This window comes from Aulostomus chinensis, chromosome 12 (assembly GCF_037954235.1).
Source record: "Aulostomus chinensis isolate RoL2024-O1b breed Wild chromosome 12, RoL_Achi_v1.0, whole genome shotgun sequence".
Lineage (NCBI taxonomy): Eukaryota > Metazoa > Chordata > Actinopteri > Syngnathiformes > Aulostomidae > Aulostomus > Aulostomus chinensis.
The window spans coordinates 21,593,027-21,615,026 of NC_141331.1; the positions used below are offsets into that span (position 1 = coordinate 21,593,027).

General features: G+C 40.8%; 1 protein-coding gene and 2 pseudogenes across 8 annotated transcripts in view; 2 read left to right on the top strand and 1 right to left on the bottom strand.

Annotated features, from left to right (window-relative positions):
* Positions 1–1,948: 1,948 nt before the first annotated feature.
* On the bottom strand, positions 1,949–3,731 carry LOC147252478 (uncharacterized; annotated as a pseudogene).
* pla1a (phospholipase A1 member A) overlaps positions 3,521–22,000 on the top strand; it is a 94,477-nt gene continuing 75,997 nt past the window's right edge. For 3 of the 8 annotated variants that reach the window (XM_086220795.1, XM_086220799.1, XM_086220792.1), the window contains exons 1-8: positions 3,522–3,798; positions 5,187–5,430; positions 7,112–7,289; positions 7,585–7,693; positions 8,054–8,155; positions 9,216–9,308; positions 9,606–9,770; positions 17,127–17,216. In XM_086220795.1, coding sequence (XP_086076921.1) covers positions 3,741–3,798; positions 5,187–5,430; positions 7,112–7,289; positions 7,585–7,693; positions 8,054–8,155; positions 9,216–9,308; positions 9,606–9,770; positions 17,127–17,216 — 1,039 coding nt within the window. In that variant the 5' untranslated portion in view covers positions 3,522–3,740. Of the gene's footprint in view, positions 3,799–5,186; positions 5,431–7,111; positions 7,290–7,584; positions 7,694–8,053; positions 8,156–9,215; positions 9,309–9,605; positions 9,771–17,126; positions 17,217–22,000 lie in introns of all 8 variants that reach the window. The other 5 variants (XM_086220798.1, XM_086220797.1, XM_086220794.1 and 2 more) reach the window with 4 other exon arrangements.
* On the top strand, positions 10,802–13,750 carry LOC147252480 (uncharacterized; annotated as a pseudogene).

The window sequence follows — 22,000 nt, forward strand, 5'->3', positions numbered from 1 at the left end:
TATGCCATTGTGTGCTGGGGCAATGGAGTCAAGGACAGGAAAAGACTAGACAAACTGGTGAGGTGCAACCTCTGTCCTGGGTTGTTCACTGGACACCATTCAGGAGGTGGTGGACAGAAGGATGTTGGCCAAGATGACATCCATCATGAACAACAGCTCCCACCCACTGCACCACACTGTGGAGACTGTGAGCACAGTGACAGCCTTTAGTTTTGGCTACACAAAACACTCATGACAATCAAGGTCTTGTGATTATAGCTAATGGTCTTTCTACCGTATTCAATAGTCTGCACATAGAAACAACTGAGTAAGATCTCCTCCAATGGTCCATATTAAAAAGCTTCCCTACCTTATTAGCTGCAGATTGTGCCATAATCCAAAATGAAATGTGAGTTAGTCTTGTTTCTTTTGTAGCCCAGAAAGAGTTTCTTCAAATGTAAACAACGTAGGTCCTATGCGTAACCACCAAATAGATGGGCATCTAACTGATCATTTTTCAAAAATATTATAGAAACATATGACATGAACCATACAGAGAGGGGAGCCCCCCGCCATTTGAGTGTACACACTTAAGGACAGTGTTGGAGATTCAAAGGTACTTGAGAGGCATGCTTTTTTTCTACATCAGTTAAACTATTGCTAAATTACTGACATTAAAACTGACCTGAACTAATTCACTGCCAACTGCCAGAAATACCTCAACTGACTTTTCTGTGAGAAAAAATAAGTAGTGAGTTCAAGAGGAGAAATTTAGCAATCATTATGAGTCTTTCAGTGTTTACACAGAGCATAGACCACATAAAGCTGCGATGGAAAAATCTATTGATCTCATCGATTTCACTTAGCTGTAGTAAATGGACCTCTTTCCTGTACACACACACACACACACACACACACACACACACACACACACACACACACACACACACACACACACACACACACACAGTGAGCAGCCAGGCCAGAGTCCAGCTTTTCAAACAAACAGCAACCGATTGCCATTGAGGTCAGTTCTTCACTGACAGACAAAGTAAAATATTAAATTCAACCATTCATCTGACAAGAGCAAAGACAGTCTACAGGGACCAAAAACTATGACTTTAATTCAAACTATGGGGCTTTTTTTCCTTGTTTGTTAGTTTTGCAGATATGATCAAAATGCTTTGGCAAGCACAAGAAACCCTAAATCTTGACAAAAAATATTTTAATTTTAGATAATATAGTACATGGACTTTTACTTGAGTATGGACAAAAAAAAGTAATAGAAAGCATAAGGCAATAAATTACAGGCATTGTAGAGGAAACAGGCAAAACTAGAGTCCTATTTCAAATTGGAGGATGGGGCTTTGTGCATGCCCTACACTAACTGTGACACAGTAATTAAATTGACCACTTACTCCTAGTTAACTCTGCTTTGACATACTGTACTAGATGTCATAAACAATGCTAGATGTTTATAACCACAGATATTTTCACATACATGCACACAATTGATACACTTTTGTTGATGCAACAGTTAGCAGAGACAGTGTATATTGATTGTTGCTAGGCTTCATGCTCCTGGGTGCCAGTTAAAGGGCTGGAGTTCCCTCTGTCACAGTGATGGGAAGTTCACCTCTTTTCAGAGAGCTGGCTCTTTTGGCTCAGTTCGCAAAGCTCCTCTTTTGACTACTAAACGGCTCTTGAATTAGGTTCATTTGTAGCCCTATATTTTACCTTAACTTGATAAAAATCAATGGTTTGTGTGTTGAAAGCCCTTTTGTGTTGTGTTTTTATGAGAAGCCTTATAATTGCCTAATTCTGTGCATTTATTCTGTTACAAAACCATTCTTATTTTTGTTTAATATTTTCATCAAACTTTTTATTGCACAAATTAACAAAAAAAAACCTGCAAACAAATCCACAGAATAAAACCAAAACCAAACTCAAGCAAACAGTATTAATATCCTCAGTGCAGGTTGGCATTCGGAAAAATCAGATGCCTCAGCTTAGATGGAGTCATCTGATTTCTTCTCTCTGTGAGTATCTGCCCTGTTTTTGAGAAGATTCTCTTGGAAGAAGCAGATGTTGCCACAATACAGTCTCTCTGCCATCACCTTCATCAGGCATGGAAAGACTGAGGGCTTGACCTGCCACCAGCAGCTCACCTCCATTACAGCATCAGCTGTAGGATTCCTCCTTGCAGCATCTCCTGTAGCTCTTTCATTGAAAAGCTTCCAAACAGCAGAGGTTTGCAGCTCCTCCTCCACTTGGCCCTCTAAAGGTGGAGCTGGCAGGCAGTTAGAGGCACATTTTGCTGCTGCTGCACTAATTCTCTAAAGTGTCTCATCAGCAACTCTGTTGTCACTGAATTTAAGTTTTTTAAACATAGGATCCAATAATGTGGTTTCTGAGAAGACAGTATTGTAGTCCATACACAGAAATTTTCAATCCATGGCTGAACAAAGACCTGCAACCAATTCCTTCACTTTCTGCATGGTTGCTGTACGTTGGTTTTGGGCTGTCAACCAATGCAGACCTTTGCAAAGCAGGAGCATTTTCTAGGCTGTGACATAGCCAAAGGAGAGAAAACAGCAACTTTTAAAATGAAGTTTCGAGCACCTGTCTACATTTATCTCCACAGTCCCCTTCTTAAATGGTTGCAGGACAGTGCAGACCTCTTTCACCAGCTCCCATTCCTCTTGACATAGAGCATCGACCGGTACCTTGATGAGGGCCGGAGTGGAGAGAGGCAGAATCCCAAGGGCAGGACCATGTCCCTATTGGTTAGTCTGGGACAGATTGACAGCTGGGCGAGGTATAGAATGAACTGCAGTGCAGTTGTCCGAGGCTTTCCCTGGTAGTTGGGTCAGTGGGCTTTCTATTGGGTGGAACTGCCGAGAGGAGAGCAACAGGACTAGGAGAACTTTAAGACGTGTTGCTCACAGTGGGCAGGTTGTTCTGGAGGTCCAGCAGTCAGGTGTCACGTAAACTGATGGAGCCTTTTTCACCCTTTCTTGGCATAATGCGTGTTCTGTGTCATATAGTTTTGGGATCATTGTTTGGGACAGTGTTTTTCATCTGTTTTGATATAAATTGACTTATTCTTCTTTGAGTCGCAGTAGGAGGGGTTATAACTACATGTGTGGGGATGGCAGTAGATGCTGCAGCAGTTGTTGTTTTGGGTCGAGACACACAAGGAATAGTAGATTGGAGCTGGCTTGCCCTCTCTCCTCTAAATGCACTGTAGGATGAACAGTTCTGATATGTATGCAGGTTTGTGGTGGAACCTGCTCTTAATGTTATCTCAATTTTGGAGTGAAGGCACTCTGCTTTGTTGTTCCAATATCTTTTATAGGGTGACCATATTTTGATTACAGAAAACAAGGACACTCAGCATGGTATTGAGATACTCAAATGATTTTCGAAGTTTACTCAAAGATGACTAAAAATTTCATTACATTTAAAGTATACCCTCCCATATCCTCACATGTGATTGGCCGCATGGCCGCCATGTTGGCCAAACACAACAAAGTTCTGAGCTGGGGCTGAGCACTGTGAGAGCAAAGCAGAGCAAGGCAAAAATGGGACCATGCGAGCCGGTTCTTGTGATTCACTAGAAAGCATTGACTCTCAGAGCCTCGGCTTTTGCGCATGACACAAACCTACTCTGTCACCGCGGGGCCGAGTCTCTCCTCGGTCTGAAGTTTAAGTAGGACACCGTTAACGCTGATATCGCCCCATTTATTCATCAGACAGAAATGCCTTGGGAACACAAAGCCTTCTTCCTCGGAGCTTTGACGATCCAACTGGCAGCAGGTGAGCGATGTTTTCTGGAGTGCGGAGTGCGACACGATACATGTTGTTAATGACAGACAACTGTACTTGTTTTCTTGCTCAAGTAAAATTCATGTCTCCACAACATAAAAACACTTGTTTGCAGGACCAGCAGTTCGTATAGAATAGCACTGAAAGCGAAATGAGGTAATATAATGTAATTGAGGTAGTTATGGGGTTAGTTAAAAGCTTTAAAGTCTTGGAATTCATTAAATTAAAGCCAAGTATTTATGCTATATTTAGGTTGACACTGTTATCATGTCTTTGTATCTGTCAAGGATGGAGCTACACTATATGTTTGAGTGTTTTCAGTGTCAGTTCAGTTATCCAAATTTTTCATATGAATAGAAGAAATTAGAATACAGTGTTTCTTCTATAAAAGTTAAACTATATGATGATACAGTATCGGTCACCAGCTTTTTTTTTTTATTTAGGCAAGTATAATATTATAGTGCATGTGATATTTTTATGTTGTTGTTTTCCTGATATCTTAAAGCAGTGGTCTCAAACTGATCCAGTAAAGGGCCGTGTGGTTGCAGGTTTTCATTCCAACCAAGCAAAAGTAACAATTGATCCAACAAATGAGCTGTGTGGATGTAGCTTAGTTGATTTAAGTCGAATCAGGTGAAGGAAAACCTGCAGCCACTTGGCCCCTTCCTGTATCGGCCCCTGTCTGAAAGGGATAAATCACCCAAAAATGAAAATGCAATCATCATCTACAAACCATCATGCTGATGATATCCATTGAAATTTTTTAATCCACAAAACACTGCAAGAGTTTCACAGGAAAGGGCTTGCAGTAATCTTCTGATCAACTGAAATTAATGGTGACCGACTTTAAAATATCCAAAAACAAAGTAGAACTTAATCTGTGATGCTATGTTTTTAGTCTCTCTAAACCATGGCATCATGGCTGGGAGCTTAGGCAACAGTGAGCTGAGAGGCTCAATGGGCTGCAGTGACGTTTTTCTAAACAAATTGGCAGATGGGGATCTTATTCACTGCAACTTTTTTTGGGTGACTACTGCAACAACTTTTTACATGAAACTCCACTAGTGTCATTTGGACTAAAATATTTTATCCAATGAGATAATTATCTTACTCTATTGAGATAATTAATGATACTGGTTATCTTGTTTTCATGTGATAACTATCTTTGTTATTTTGCAATACTGATATAATGCCCAATTATCACATGATAACAACACACAATTAAAAATGCAAATATCTCTCTTACTTTGTGTAGTGCAGAACTTGCATATAATACTCGTACTAAAATATAAACTTAAATAAACATGTCACTTACATGAGAGTGGTTGTTCATATTTTATTATCTGGCTTCACCAGCAGTTCACAACATGACAGTATAGCATGTACTTCAAACCTTCCAGCAGTTGCAGATGAAAGGCAGAAGGATGAAGAGTGTGCCGACCTCAACAACACCACATGGTGGCAGTACCGACAGCATAGAGTTGAGCTGCAGGTCCGCTATCTCCTGCTGACACGGAGAAACCTTGATTGTGCACAGATTTTCAACCAGGAATCACTCACTAAAACCCAGCAGAGCTACTTCAACATCTCCTGCCCGACCAAGGTGATCATACATGGGTACAGGTGAGCAGCAGACCATTTATATCCATCAGCGTGCTCTAATTTGGGGTGACTCTAATGCAGTGGTTCTGAAAATGCAGGGTATTGGTTCGAAATTCATGCAATGTGTAAATGTGGTTGGACAATCTGCCGACTGGCAGTTAAAATTTGAAACAAAATAACTCCGTAATGAGTATCTGATCTTATCTAACTTAACACTTGGAATGCTCAAGTCAGATTGGTCAGAGAAAGGAGCTCTCAGTTGTGATCTATTTTTAGAGCCATGCTCCCTGTTGATACACACCCATAATGGAGTCGCATTGCGACTTGACTAACTAACTAAACTATCCCACAAGACACATCACACATCTACACCTGAGCGATGCAGTTGCACTATTTCCTACTTCATAACCATATCCACTACAACACTTCAAAGCACCATAACTGCAAATGAGCAGCTTCATGGTACATGCACCCTGTAAACTTATAAATCTAATCTGCTCTCCTAGGGACTTCTGTTGTTGTTCTTTTAAATCGTGCATGTTTTATTTTATTTATTTATCTATTTTAAACCGTTGTACGGCGACCTTGAGTGCCTTGAAAGGCGCCTTATAAATAAAATGTATTATTATTATTAATTAATTTTTCTGTTTTCCCTGTGTTGAAATAAGAAAATATTGAGAATTAACTTAGAGCACCTATTTAAAAACAAAAACCTACTATGGAATGTTCAGGTGTTATTGGAACCACCATTATAAGAGAGTTGTGTTTGTGCTGGTTAACTAATTTTGATCAATGACTTTTTTTTTTCATTAGAATTAAAATAATATTCTGCTCAGGAACCACTGCTACTTTTTTATCTATTTTTTACAGTGGCATGAGATCATTAACTAAGTGCTTGTTTAACTCATATTGACCCTTCATAAGAATGTGAAGATAAGATAATCCTTGTTCATCCCATACTTGGAAAATTCTGTTACTACAGCATGGAAGAGACGACAGAAATAGTGCAAGTGAAGTTTCATGAGATAAACAGACAAGTTGAAAAAGTATACATACAAAGAGTATAAAATAATAAACATATAAAGGAAATTGACCATAGTTATACCTTTGTGTATAATTTTCTGTTTCTTGTATCAAGACAGAAACTGTTTGCATCACTTTTACATGTTTCAACTGTCACTCTCTAGTCTTCCTCAGAGGTGTCACTGGTACTGCTGTCATGTGTCCTATCAGCTGGTGTTACATAGGCGCGGTGGCCTTGTCAAACCTGACAGGATGACCATGCATCCAGCTGTCAGGTTCCTCTTGGAGACAGTGTCCCAAGTGTGAGAGCATGTAGACTCACTCATCCCAGCTCATCATCCTTGGAGCCCATTTCCTGAATTTGATCACCTCTTCTATCCAGCGCTGTATAGTGTGATTAAAGATCGAATACCCAATTTGTATTCCTGTCAGCTTCATCAGCCATTGGCTTTTACTTCATAGTGCTGCTGAGCTTTATAGAGACGTCATCTCTTTTTAAGGCACAATTGTTGATTTGTAAGATTTGATTCTTCAAGTCTACAATGTGAGTCAGCTTTAGAACAGAACAACACTTCAATATGAAATGGTGTAACATGTCAAATTACTTTTGTCTTCTCTCTGTCCCTGTACTTCTCTCCACCATCTTCTACATTCCTCTCCCATGCCCTGGCCCATGCAGGGCATTGGGCAGTAAGCCTACCTGGGTGAAACAACTGGCAGAGGCCCTTCTCAGTGTCCATGATGTGAATGTTCTGGTGGTGGATTGGGTCTACAGTGCCTCTTTTGCCTACAACTTGGTGGTGGAGAATTACAAGGAGGTGGCTGTGCAGATCTCTGTCCTCATCAACCAGCTGCAGGTGACAGAGATGCGAGAGGATTAAGTTATTTTTTACCTCTGCCCACCGAGAAGGTCATTAATCATGCATTGCTTTGTATGCTAAAAGGATTAAAAGTTGTAGATTGTAATTGCTATGGCAAGTACATAGAACTTGGATTGCAGACCATTAATTTTGATTTTAGAATAGATCCTTAACGGATGATGTCATATAGCCTGTAACCTTGGCATACATTTCCCACAATTTCCCAGAGTCACAGAAAGGCTGTAAAATGAAAATAAAATGACTGAGGATTGTTGTCTTTATTTTCCAACAGAAACATGGTTGCAAACTACAATCCTTCCACTTCATTGGGGTCAGTCTTGGGGCCCACGTGGCTGGCTTTGTTGGAACTCTTTTTGAGGGGAAGATAGGACAAATCACAGGTATGTATTGGACTTTGCAATGCAACATTTACTTGAAAAAACTACCATTGATGTCATCTTTAATTTTTCGTTCAGAAAAAGGTGTTTTTTTCTCAGTTCAACCATACTGTTGTCAGGTGTTGTCATGTCTAGACAGAGACAGAGAGATAATGAAGTGTAGTTGTACCCTTAGCAGGGCTCTGCACAACAAAACTGTGCAAAATGTGCAAGTTTATATGTGATTGTATCTTCTTTTGTTTAAAAGTAGTAATTATGGTAATAATAGTAATACTTTTAATAGTGATAGGATCTACTGGTGCACAAATTACAGCTGAAGCATTGAAGGAAAACCATTTTCTTAGATTAAAACCTATCTTCCAGGACTTGACCCCGCAGGACCCATGTTTAAAGGAGCTGACACTTTTGACCGGCTGGACCCATCTGATGCTCAGTTCGTCGATGCCATTCACACAGATTCTGACTGTGAGAAAACTTTGTTTCAAACCCTTAAAACAGGCTGAATCTGTTCTGTTTCTGTTGAGACCAACACTGACTGCTCTATCTTCTTCTCTCGAACAGTGGTTCACCAACTCTTTAAACCAAGAACCACAATCAGAAAATTAGGCTTGACAAGTACCACCATTATGACCAAAGTTAAAAATACAGTAGCCCACTCTATTCAGCGCTCTCACTCAGTCCCACTGAATCCATATTGGAGGTGACTTGAGTCATACCTCCTACTTGTCCATTTTAAATGTTTTGACTTGTTTCATTTTCAAAAAAAATATTTCTGCGATTCCGCCACATACCAATTGATCCAGCTTGTGCACCATTGACCACAGTTTGAGAACCACTAGAACATACAACATACAGAGCAAATTTGCCTCCATGTTCAATTATTATTATTTGTTGAAAAGGAGAAATCATATTTCACTATGGCTCACAAAAAATGTCATTTTATTCTGAAAAGGTTTTGAAGAAAGGTGAACAGAGATGCGCTGTGGAACTTGATGTCTATTAGAATACCGATGACAGATAATGTTGGCATTTGGTTGGGTTTAAGTTGTGTTGTCAACAGAACAGATTTCAGAATCATCCAAACATTACTTCATGAGATACTTTGACCAAAAAAAAAACCCAATCTGCTTAAAATTTAGATGTTAGTATGCACACAGTGTTAAGTTACAGTGTCAGATGTTGAATTGCGAGTTCAATGTCTGATTTTTTATATTAAAATGATTTTCCTATTAAATAAAAATGTAACATCTTTCCATTGTGGTATCCAGTGGTTCTCTGATGTGACATTATTAACTTTTGGTTAGGGTTGATTTAAAAAAAAAAAAAAAAAATTGGGGAAGACAATGAATGAAGCAAGCTGCAATAACACAAACAGTGTCCTGAAAAGTAAAAGTTGAACATATGAGCACTCAAAACAGCTGAAAATGGTGGATTATCAGAAAAAAAAGAGGAAAATTCAACATGAAATTGTGTTTGATATTCAGCAAATGCAATGCATTAATGAGGTTTGTTTCTCCTATGTCAGATTTTGGCATCTCCATCCCTGTTGGTCACGTTGACTTCTTTCTGAATGGAGGCAAGGACCAAACTGGATGTGCCCGTTCCCGGTTTGCCTCCAGTGAGTTCAGCCGTCACTGACAGCTAGGAGGATGGGACAAAATACATTTTCAAAAAAATTAATGAAAAAAAAAAAGATTGCAAGTCCATTACAAAGAAAGTAAAACAAAATTTCTGCTTCAGGCCTAAAATTTGAACTATGGCAAAGTAATCCTATTGAAAAGAAAAAGAAAATGTCTGTGTAGAAACAGAATCACAATACTAGAAAAATTTAAATAAGTGTATTATCTAAACAGGTTTGAATAACTGTAATTATGAGAGTCCTGACATTTGCAGTGTTTCTTTGTTTGCTTTTCAGTGTATGGCTATGTAATATGTGACCACATGAGGGCACTATATGTCTACATGAGTGCATTGAACGGTTCATGCCTGTTGATGGGTGTTCCTTGCTCCAGCTATGAGGATTTCTTGAAGGGACGCTGTGTGGACTGTGGTGCCTTCAAGGAGAGATGTCCAACAATAGGTGGGAGTGTCTGTTCACATCCAGCCTATTTACATTTATCAAGCTGCTAGTGATGTTTCTACATACAGTATTTTCCGCACGATAAGGCGCATCGGATTATAAGGCGCACCTTCAATGAATGGCCTTTTTTAAAACTGTTTTCATATATAAGGCGCATAGAATAGAAACCAATGCTAAGCACCACGGCTTGACTCATACTGTAAAATTTCTGGTGAAACATGACTCCACTCCTGTAACACTTCTAAATCCATCCATCTGTCCATTTTCTACTGCTTATCCTGTCAAGAGGTGTCAAGGCACCTTTGGGTGAGAGGCGGGGTACACCCTGGATGGGTTGACAGTCTATTGCAGGGCCAACACATATAGACAGACAACCATTCACAGTCACAGCCAAGCCTACGGTCAATTAAGAGTATCTGATTAGTCTAGTCCCCTCCTGCAAGTCTTTGGACTGTGGGAGAAAGCCGGAATACCCAGCGAGAACCCACACAGGTACAAGGAGAACATGCAAGGCAAGTTTATTTGTATAGCACATTTCAGCAACAGGGCAATTCAAAGTGCTTTACATAAAACAAACATAAAAACACATTCAACATAATTAGGAGTTACATTGCAGCTCAAGTAAAGTTAGAGATAGAAGCTAAACAGGCAGACAGAAGTTACAGTGCAGTGTGAGATACTGATCAAAGGCCTCAAGTTTGATTTAATAATAGGCCACGGCAAACATATGGGTTTTCAGCTGTGATTTAAAAGAACTGAGAGTTTCAGCAGACCTACAGTTTTCTGGGAGTTTGTTCCAGATATGTGGAGAACAGAAACTAAATGCTGCTTCTCCACGTTTGGTTCTGACTCTGGGGACAGAGAGCAGACCTGTTCCTGATGACCTGAGAGGTCTGGTACCAGCAGACCAGCAGATCAGAAATGTGTTTTGGTCCTAAACTATTCAGTGCTTTATAAACCAGCAGTAGTATTTTAAAATCACATCTTTGTCAGACAGGAAGCCAGTGTAAAGACCTGAGAACTGGAGTGATATGATCCACTTTCCTGGTCTTAGTGAGGACTCAAGCAGCAGCATTCTGAATCAGTTGGAGCCGTCTGATGGATTTTTTAGGGAGACCTATGAAGACACTGTTACAGTAGTCGAGTCTACTGAAGATAAACGCATGGACAAGCTTTTCCAAATCCTGTTGGGACATCAGTCCTTTAACCCTTGATATGTTCTTTAGGTGGTAGTAGGCTGACTTTGTAATTGTCTTTATGTGGCTGTTAAGATTCAGGTCTGCATCCATGACTACACCAAGATTTCTGGTTTGGTTTGTGCTTTTTAACATAACCGATTGAAGCTGAGCACAGAGTTTTAATCGCTCTTCTTCGACTCCAAAAACAATTACTTCAGTTTTATCTTTGTTCATTTGAAGAAAATTCTGGCACATCCAATCATTGATTTGTTCAATGCACTTACTTCGTGCTTGTATTGGGTTAGTTTCCTGGTGATATGGTTATGTAAATCTGTGTGTCGTCTGCATAATTATGGTAAGAAATCTTGTTTTCTATAATTTGAGTCAGAGGGAGCATGTAGATGTTGAATAGGAGTGGCCCCAGAATGGAGCCTTGGGGAACCCCACATGTCATTTTTGTCCGCTCTGATGTGTAATTACCTAGAGACACAAAGTAGTCTCTGTCCTTTCTAGTAGAATGCTGTGGTCAACTGTGTCGAAAGCAGCACTGAGATCCAGCAATACTAGGATTGAAATTTTGCCATTGTCTGAGTTTAAGTAGATGTTGTTAAAGACTTTGACAACAGCAGTCTCGGTGCTGTGGTGCGGTCGAAACACTGACCGGAAAACATCAAAACAGTTGTTTAGAGCTAAGAAGTCTGTGTAGGTTCTCATTCATCCAGGTCATCGTAGATCGAAGTGAAGTAAAATCTGGTCAACTGGACGTAAGTTTATCTTGAAGACGTTTCACCTCTCATCCGAGAGGCTTCTTCAGTTCTAGTGAAGAGTGTGGAAATTCCAGCTTATAAACCTATGTGGGAGTGGTCAGTGCTATTGTGGTGGAAACGACCCTCCCGAGACTCACCTGGCCTCTCCAAACGACAGTCGTTGTGCGGTGTCAGGGAGTTTCAGGGGTGGTCGTTAGGGAGTTTCACCGACCACTCAGATGCTAATGACTCAAGGTCACAGCGGCCCTCTCCGAAGCGAAGGTCCCCTCTGCCAACCTCTCGGTCCAGGAAAGGAAGGCCTTGAATGCACTGAGCAAAGATGAGAACATCACCATCCTTCCGGCTGACAAAGGAAGATGCACGGTGGTCCTTGACACAACTGACTACCAGAACAAGCTCAGTTCTCTTCTCAGTGACATTCACACATATGAGACCTTAAAACGCGACCCCACCAGCAGCTATAAGAAGAAAGTGGTGGAACACCTACAGAAGCTGCAAAAGGGGGAAATCATCAACCGCTTGGAGTATCACCGCCTGTACCCCGGAGACGCAGTTCCACGGATTTACGGCCTCCCCAAAATCCACAAGGAAGGTGCCCCGCTCCGACCCATTGTCAGCAGCATAAACTCTGTGACGTACAACATCGCCAAACACGTCGCCACCATCTTAGCCCCCTTGGTAGGGAAAACCCCCCACCACGTCCAGAATTCCATGGACTTCGTGAACAAGGTTAGAGAACTCAAGCTGGACCCAGATGAGACCATGGTGTCCTACGATGTGACTTCCTTGTTCACCTGCGTCCCTACCGTGGAGGCTGTAGAAACAGTGAAGAAACGCCTACAGCTGGACAACACCCTCAGCAACAGGACCAACCTCAATCCGGACCAAATCTGCCAACTTCTGGACCTTTGCCTGAACACAACCTACTTCCAGTACAGAGGGAAGTTTTTCAGGCAAAAACACGGCTGTGCCATGGGTTCTCCCGTATCTCCTATCGTGGCCAACCTATACATGGAAGAGGTGGAACAGAGGGCCCTGACTTCCTTCAGTGGACCCTCCCCCACCCACTGGTTCCGATACGTTGATGACACCTGGGTGAAGATCAAGATTCAGGAGGTACAACCGTTTACAGCACACATCAACTCGGTAGACGTCAACATCAAGTTCACCAGAGAGGATGTGAAAGACAACCATCTGCCCTTTTTGGACTGCGACGTCTACATTCAAGAGGACAGGAGCCTGAGGGTGGATGTGTACAGGAAACCCACCCACACTGACCAATACTTGCATTTTGACTCTCACCATCCTCTGGAGCACAAGTTAGGTGTCATCAGGACGCTGCAACACCGAGCGGAGACCATCCCCACCAGCGTCCAAGGCCGGAAAAAAGAACAGCAGCATCTGAAAAGAGCACTTAAAACTTGTGGCTTCCCAGACTGGACCTTTGTAAAATCCTCTTCCAGGTCCAGAAAGGAGGAGGGAAGATGAAGAAGGCAGGAGAAAAAACATAGTGATCCCCTATGTGGCAGGGGTTTCTGAGAAATTAAGGAGAATCTATAATAAGCACCGCATCCCTGTGTCTTTTAAACCAGACAACACTCTGAGACAAAGACTGGTTCACCCCAAAGATCCCAGCCCTCACAGCCAGAAAAGCAATCTGGTATACGCTGTCAGATGCAGTGAGGCCTGCACGGATCTCTACATAGGGGAAACCAAACAGCCCCTCAAGAAGCGCATGGCCCAACATAGAAGAGCCAACTCTGGAGGACAGGACTCAGCGGTTTTCCTCCACCTCAAGGAGGAAAGCCACTCCTTCCAGGACGACCATGTCCAAATTCTCGACAGAGAGGACAGATGGTTTGAAAGAGGAGTTAAAGAAGCCATCCACGTCAGGATAGAGAAACCATCTTTGAACAGAGGAGGTGGACTGCGACATTTCCTTTCACCTATTTACAACCAAGTCCTTTCAAAGCTTCCCCAAAGAGTTCAGCTGAAAGACCCATGTGGAACGGCTGATGCCAGCACAGCCCATTAGCATCTGAGTGGTCGGTGAAACTCCCTAACGACCACCCCTGAAACTCCCTGACACCGCACAACGACTGTCGTTTGGAGAGGCCAGGTGAGTCTCGGGAGGGTCGTTTCCACCACAATAGCACTGACCACTCCCACATAGGTTTATAAGCTGGAATTTCCACACTCTTCACTAGAACTGAAGAAGCCTCTCGGATGAGAGGTGAAACGTCTTCAAGATAAACTTACGTCCAGTTGACCAGATTTTACTTCACTTCGATTTTAGAGCTAAGAAGTTGTTAAGCTGTTGAAAAGCTGCTTTTTCAATGATTTTGCTTCAAACGGGAAGTTTGATATAGGCCTATAATTGTTCATTACTGAGGTGTCTAGTTAGAGCGGCTTTATGACGGCAGTTTTCAGGGCGTGTGGAAAGACACCTGAGAGAAGTGATCTGTTGACAATCTGCAGAAGATCTGGGGCCAAGCAACTAGAAACTGTTTTCAAGAAGCCTGTTGGCAGAATATCAAGGCAGCAGGGGTGGAGGATTTCAGAATGTTATCATGTCCTCCAGGGTTTTAATGTTGATCGGATTGAATTGTATCATGCTACTGGGGTTAGTCAGCAGGGACAACATGTAACCTGTACCGGATATTGAGGCACTGACTGTCTAATGTTCTGGGTTTTATTAGTGAAGAAGGAGGCAAATTCATTACATGCCCTGGTGGACAGAAGTTCAGAGGCTGTTGATACTGGAGGGTTTTAGCCTCTCGACTGTATCAAATAAGGCACGCGCATTATTTTTGTTTTTGGTGAGGATGTCAGAGAAGAAGGATCGCCTTGCGTTTCTCAGTTCTAGGTTAAAGATATGAAGTCTCTCTTTATAGATCTGATAGTGAACCTGAAGACTTGTCTTTCGCCACCTGCGTTCGGCTTTCCGACACTCTCTTTTTTCAACTCTGACCAGCGTGGCATTTCTCCATGGAGATTTTTTCTTACCAGAGACCATCTTCACCTTGGTGGGTGCAATGGCATCCATCACATTTGTTATTCTAGAACTAAAATTTTCTACAAGCTCATTGACCAAGAGACGTGAGAGAGCAGGCAGAGGAGTAAAATTCTTATTAAAAACTTCACTGGTGTTGTCAGTGATAAGCCGCTTGGTAATTACCTCTGTCTGAGTAGTAGTGTGCACAGAAATAGCACTCTCAAAAAACACACAGGAGTGATCAGAGATAGCAACATCAGTAACCATAACTTTAGGTATGTTCAGGCCCTTGGAAATAATTAAATCTAGAGTGTGACCTCTGTTATGTGTGGGCTCTGTTACATGTTGGGTCAAACCATAGTTATCAAGGAGACAGCACAATTCTTTAGTGCCTTTGTCCTGGGGATTGTCAACATGAATGTTAAAATCACCAACAATCACTATACAATCAGTCATACAAATTATAGACAGCACTTCAGTAAAGTCATCAAAAACGTTCACACGTTATTTAGGAGGTCTGTAGACGTTAAGGAATATTGTTTTGATAGCAGAGTTCAGCTGAAGGGCCACATATTCGAAGGAGGCAAAACTACCATAATACATCCGCTTACATTGCAATGGGTCCTTGAATAATATAGCTACTCCCCCTCCTTTTTTATGCTTCCTCGTTTCACTCATAAAACTGAAGTTATGGGGGTTGACTCAATAAGAACAGTTGCACTGTTGTCTTGTTCTAACCAGGTTTCAGTTAAAAACATTAAGTTAAGATTGTGCTCGATGATAAAGTCGTTGATTGCAGCTCTCCACGGCTGCCTCCTACGCCGGACAGGCGTCGAGGATAATTCGGGCCAGCTGGTCTCTTCACAAATCTTAGAGCGCTGGGTTCTGTTCATTACCTGTCCTCCCATATCGCAGTGTTTTGATTTAGGCAAGGCAAGGCAAGGCAATTTTATTTGTATAGCCCGTTTTCACAAACAGTTAGTCTCAAAGGGCTTCACATGGCATCATAACAACATCCTCTGCCCTTAGACCCTCACATCGACTGAGGAAAAAAAACTATATATATATATATATATATATATATATGCATATATATATATGCATATATATATATGCATATATATATATATGCATATATATATATATGCATATATATATGCATATATATATATGCATATATATATGCATATATATATGCATATATATATGTATATATATGCATATATATATGTACATATATATATATATGCATATATGTATGTATATATATGCATATATATATGTACATATATATATGCATATATGTATATGCATATATATGCATATATATATGCATATATATGCATATATGTATATATATATGCATATATATATGCATATATATATGCATATATATATATGCATATATATATGCATATATATATATGCATATATATATGCATATATATATATGCATATATATATATATATATGCGCATATATATGTGTATATGCATATATATATGCGCATATATATGTGTGTATATATATATGCATATGTATGCATATGTATGCAGATATACATGCATATGTATGCATATGCATATATATGCATATATATATGCATATATATGCATATGCATATATATATGCATATGCATATATATATATGCATATGCATATATATGCATATATATGCATATATATATGCATATATATATGCATATGCATATATATGCATATATATGCATATATATATGCATATGCATATATATGCATATGCATATATATGCATATATATATATATGCATATATATGCATATGCATATATATGCATATATATATGTTTAAAGTACTACAGTTTATTGTTATACCTTGTATACCTATTGCAAAAAAAAAAACCATAATGGCACAGTGGTGACCAGTGCCAAAATAGATAAAAGCCTGTTACCAATAGACGCCTCGTCTTTTTTAAACACCCGGGGTCCACATCAATTTTGCAAAATAAACGTCCAGGCTACTAATTGGTCATTTATAGTATTTCACCCTATTCAGAGTCATGACGCACAGAAACAAAAAACAAGCAGTAGTATGGGATGTTTCCATAACAATGTGGGACCATAGGCAGGTTTGGTCAAATCAGAACTAGTTAAAACAAAAACCCCATGACCATAAGTTTGGTTGTCAGTTTTTCTGCCTACTGTAGTCTCAGTACCACCTGCAGGTATAGCATATCAGGCTTTCCTCAGGCAGCAGCTCTGATCTTGTCACAAGGCTGTCTCCTGCAGCTTATGCATTTGACACACAAAGGGACCCTCACTCATTTTGTGTGTGTGTGTGTGTGTGTGTGTGTGTGTGTGTGTGTGTGTGTGTGTGTGTGCGCGCACGCGCATATGTGTTGTGTTTTTATGCATGCACGCACATGCATTTGTTTCAGGTTCATCAGAAAACTGTGGGATTACTGTTTCTCCAATTCCCAAAGAGCAGAAGCTGTTCCTTCTCACAACTTCATTGGCACCTTTTTGTGGTAAGTGTGTATGTGTGTAGTTGTGTTTGGGGCAAACAGTTTTTAAATCATTGTAAATACATGCTTTTCAGTTCTCTGTCCTGAAGCACCTTCAAATTCAGGTTTAGGATTAAGTTAAGGTTTGGCATGATGTCTGAAACACACAGGGTCCATCTAAAATGCAGGAGAAATGAGCCAGATTAAATGACGGTGTTGTACAGATATTATGGGTCTGACAAGGCCAAGCAACAAGCTAATATAATTGTGTCATTTTTCTGGTTGGGTTGTTGTTGTTGTTTTTTTTTTTTTTTTTGAGGGAATGTTTTCTTGGTCCATCTTTCCTTTTCACTTAATGTGAATGATTTATTCCTCCATCAACTTGCTTCTGGAAAGTAACAAATGAGTGGAGCCTGAGGCTCAACTGACTCAGAGATTCGACATAGCTGAATAAAGCTCTGCTTTTTTTTATCCACGAGATTGTGCATCGTGTCACAGATTGCTAGGAAATTAAACTAGGCATTTTTATTAACAAAAATCAGTAAGCACTGTATAATCGCCAGTTCCACAGTCCCACTGACACTTCATTTAAACATGACTAAACAAAACCAAACCATCATCTGGCCAGCAATTTAATAACACTCCTCCCAACTATCCTACAAATGTGCATATGTATACTTAGGACAAGGATATAGGGTGCAATTTCTCTGAAAGTTACACTAAACAAAACAAAACAAAATGCACATTTTGTTCAAAACCACAAAAATATAAACTAATATTAAAGCTGCAAGTAGCGTTGTTTGGGCCTGAGCCCCTGTTTAGGAGATACAAGCCTGAGTCTGATGCAGAGAGTGAGTGCAGAGCTGAGAGCTGGCCCTTTAAGAACCCCTCCCTTCTCTGCTCTCTCTCTGTCATCTGTGTCAGTGTGGAGAGCAGAGGAGGATTTTGTCAGTTTTACTGTGAACAGGTCATAACTGACTGTATGTTGGTCAAAAGTGGAAGGTAAAGGCATCCTTCCGTAGGGTTTTTTGTCAGGAATGCAACAGTGAGTTTTGGGAAGGTGTGTGTGTCTTTGAGATAGAAGCGTTTGTTTGAGAGTATGTGGGCTGAGATGGTCCCCTTTTGGTTTCCATGACAACAGTAAACAAATCTCTGCCATCTGTGTTAGAGTGAAGAGCAGAGGAAAAATTGACATTTTAAGTGTGTGTAAATCAAATAACTCTGCATATGTTGCTTCAAAGTGCAATGTAATACCATATTTTTGTAGAGATTTTTCTGAGGAATCCAGTGGTGTGTTTTGTGAAGATGTGTGAGTTGTAGTGTAGACATGAGAAACGTTTGAGAGTGCGTACCATGAGAGGACATGGCCTCCCCATTGGTTTCCATTGTAACGTAAAATGTGTCTCCCTGACTTTGACGGCTTGTAAAATGGAGTTATTACAAAGTTTTGAAGATCACAGTTGGGAGAGTAATGTGTCAAAGTTTGCAGGCGATACCATCAATTCCCTAGGAGGAGATAGCTTTTGTTTGGACAGTGAAAATTGTCCTGTTTTGGACAGTTTTGTCCAATTTATGGACATTCTGTTGTAGATATGTGAGGGGTCAGAGCATATGAATTTGTCGTCTTGATGAAACGAGTGTAACGGTGTTGGTCCCAAGTCTGTGGGACATTCGTGCAAGCAGTTATGGCGATCCAAATTTGGTTTTTAGTTTTTTGGCTCCCTAGGTGGCGCTATAGAGTCTTTCCCACTTTTTTTTTTAGAATATCAAAATTTGCGTGCCAAATTTCAGCAACATTTGAGCATGTTCAGGGGGTCAAATTCAGCGTTAAAGTGGCGGCGGAAGAGAGAAAGAATAATAGCCAAAAAAACATTACAATTTCAGATATAATTTTTGCCACCTTTGTTTCCTATGGGAGACCTCACCCCCCCGGCCCCCTGAGCACCCCTATGTGTGTTTTTTGGGGGGTCCGATACTCTTAAGTGTGTGTTTTTAGTGCACCTTCTGTGTGTCACTACCGATCAAACATAATAGGGTCTTCGCCTGAAGTACCTTCTGGCTCAGGCCCTAATAAAATGTAATTTCCATTTTGACAAATTAAAGTAAATAGTTGAATAAAATAAAGCATGACCCCTGTCATGAACCAAAAAAAAATATGTCATGAGGGGTAAACAACACTTTTCTTTTAAATATAAACACAAAGAACCACAATGAAGAAGGAAAAATATATTTCTGTCCTATGGTGAATCAAGCATCTCAGGAATTCCAAACTAACATGCTAAAATCAAAACAAATGTCTCTTTTAGTTGAACAAACTGATTAAAATTTCAAATCTGCTCTGAGAGTTAAAAAAAATGTGCAGCAGTGAACTCTTGAGTGACCCATCAACAGGCTGTCTGTGTATCATTGGCATGTACACAAATCCTGGCCAGTAAATCGCATCCCAGAGGGTGGGGATACGAGAGAAGATCAAGTGCAGTTATTATTATTATCATTCACCTTTTATTTATTCAGGGAGGGCCAATTGAGAGCAAGCTCTCTTTTTTGATGATGCCCTGATTACAACAATAGTAATAATACAATACAATAAATGCAATAAAACACATGTAAAATGAAATAAAACAATAAAACAAATTCAAAAGGTACATGTACATTCAGAGTGCATGAAGTTGGAGAACTAAGCATGTCAGAGTAAACGTCACACTTGTGCGTGATTCAACATGGCGGCACATATCTGAAGACTCTAAAACAAGCTAACTCCTTAACGCCAATTTACACAGTTTGATTCATCGAAAACTCAAACTACGGTAAGAGATTTTCAACTCTCTCATCCACAAACAAGCCTCATCAATAAATCTGGAAGAAGAGACCGTGGAAAGTTTGCAGGAGTACGTCGACGAGTGCTACCACCGACTCGTCATGGGGAAGACTAACAAAGCGGCGACTCCACTTCCTAAAAGAAGCCGACCATCCAGCGCACCCTCATCACCTGATAAGGACTTCATGGACATCCTGGAATCAATAGACAAGAAACTTACAAGTTTCGACGCAAGACTCTCTCTAGTGGAAATCCTCCACAGAGAGTTCCAGGCTCTCCGTGAGTCGCTGGAATTTAGCCAGCAACAGGTGGCTTCACTGGCCTCCATAAAAACACTTACCGAGGGGGCGAAGGAGATTACTGTGGAGAACAAACGGATGAAAGAGGCTATCCTTGACATCCAAGCTTGGAGCAAGCTGGACAACCTGGTATTCTCCGGCATACCTGAGCAGATGGAAGAAGACCAGATGTCGAGATGTTGAGATGTCCATCAAAGACTTCCTCCACAAACAGCTAGAACTTCCGATGGAGACCGTGAAGAACATCACCTTCCACCGGGTGCATCGCCTTGGAGGGAAGAGGCCAGAGAACCGGCGGACCAGACCCATCGTTGCGAAGTTCGAACACTTCAAGCAGAAGGAGCTGGTGAAAAGTCGGGGCAGGGAGCTGAGAGGAACGGACTTCAGCGTGAATGATCAATTCCCTAAGGAGATGCTTGAGCGCCGCGAACGCCCGTTCCCTGTCAGGAAGAGGTTCATCGACGGTGGATCTCGCGCTGTCATCGCGGTGGACAAACTGTATGTTAACGGCCAGCTGTTCCGTGATCTGGAGATTACCCCTTGGCTACTGAAGCGCGTCTCCTCTCTCCACCCGGAACTCACCGGATTCAACCGAGGATGGTATTAGCATGATTAAGGTTATGGATGAAGGTAACACCAGTCTTTCTCATTCATAGTTTTTTTTTCTTTTTTCTCTTTCAATACTGTGTTAAACCTAAAAACATACAAACGCACGAGGTAGACTGCTACATGCCAAGTTCTCTCTCGAGTGTGTATTTATGTGTGTATTTATGTCACCCCTTTGTCTTTCCTGTCATTGTTTTGTGTTACATGTTATTTTTAAATGTGATGTTTATATGGTTCGCAGTACAGTTATATAATATTGTTACATTTGCCACACACACGCACTCTCATCCTCTTTGGCGCCACCACACACACACACATACACACGTGCACAAAGACACTGGCACACATTCTTTTACTTACTCACTTATTACAACTTAAACTCAGAAAGATTAGTTTAGATACAAACAAACTACGGTTTGTCACTTGGAATGTACGCGAAATTGGCTCATGTGAAAAACAGCGAAAAATCTTAACACACCTACAAAATTTTCAAGCAGACATTGTCCTATTACAGGAAACCCATCTACCTAAAAAAGGTAATCATATGTTAAGCCCACAGTTCTTGCACACATACACAGCTAGTTATAACACCAAACAAAGAGGCGAAGCCATTCTGATTCATAAAAACGTCAGGTTCAATTGGAAGAACACCATTGTAGACCCGGAAGGTAGGTTTGTAATAGTCAACATATCCACACACAACACAGAGGTATGTATTGCCAGTATATATGGTACAAATGTTGATGACCCCTCCTTCTTCCACAGCACTTTCAGCCCACTCAGACACAGCACTTGTAGTTGGAGGGGACTTCAACCTGATATTCAACCCACAAGTAGACAGAATCAGTAGAGCAGCTAGTCAATGGATTTGCCAATCAGCCGATATAATAAAGCAGTATATGAGTGAATTCAGTCTTTGCGATGCTTGGCGCTCACGCCACCCCACGCTTAAGGAATACACCTACTACTCGCCAGTCCACCACTCCTACTCCCTTTTAGACCACTTTTTAATTAGTATCTCAATTGTGAAGGATGTCTTTGACACCAAGATTCACTCCATTGCCATTAGCGACCACGCACCAGTC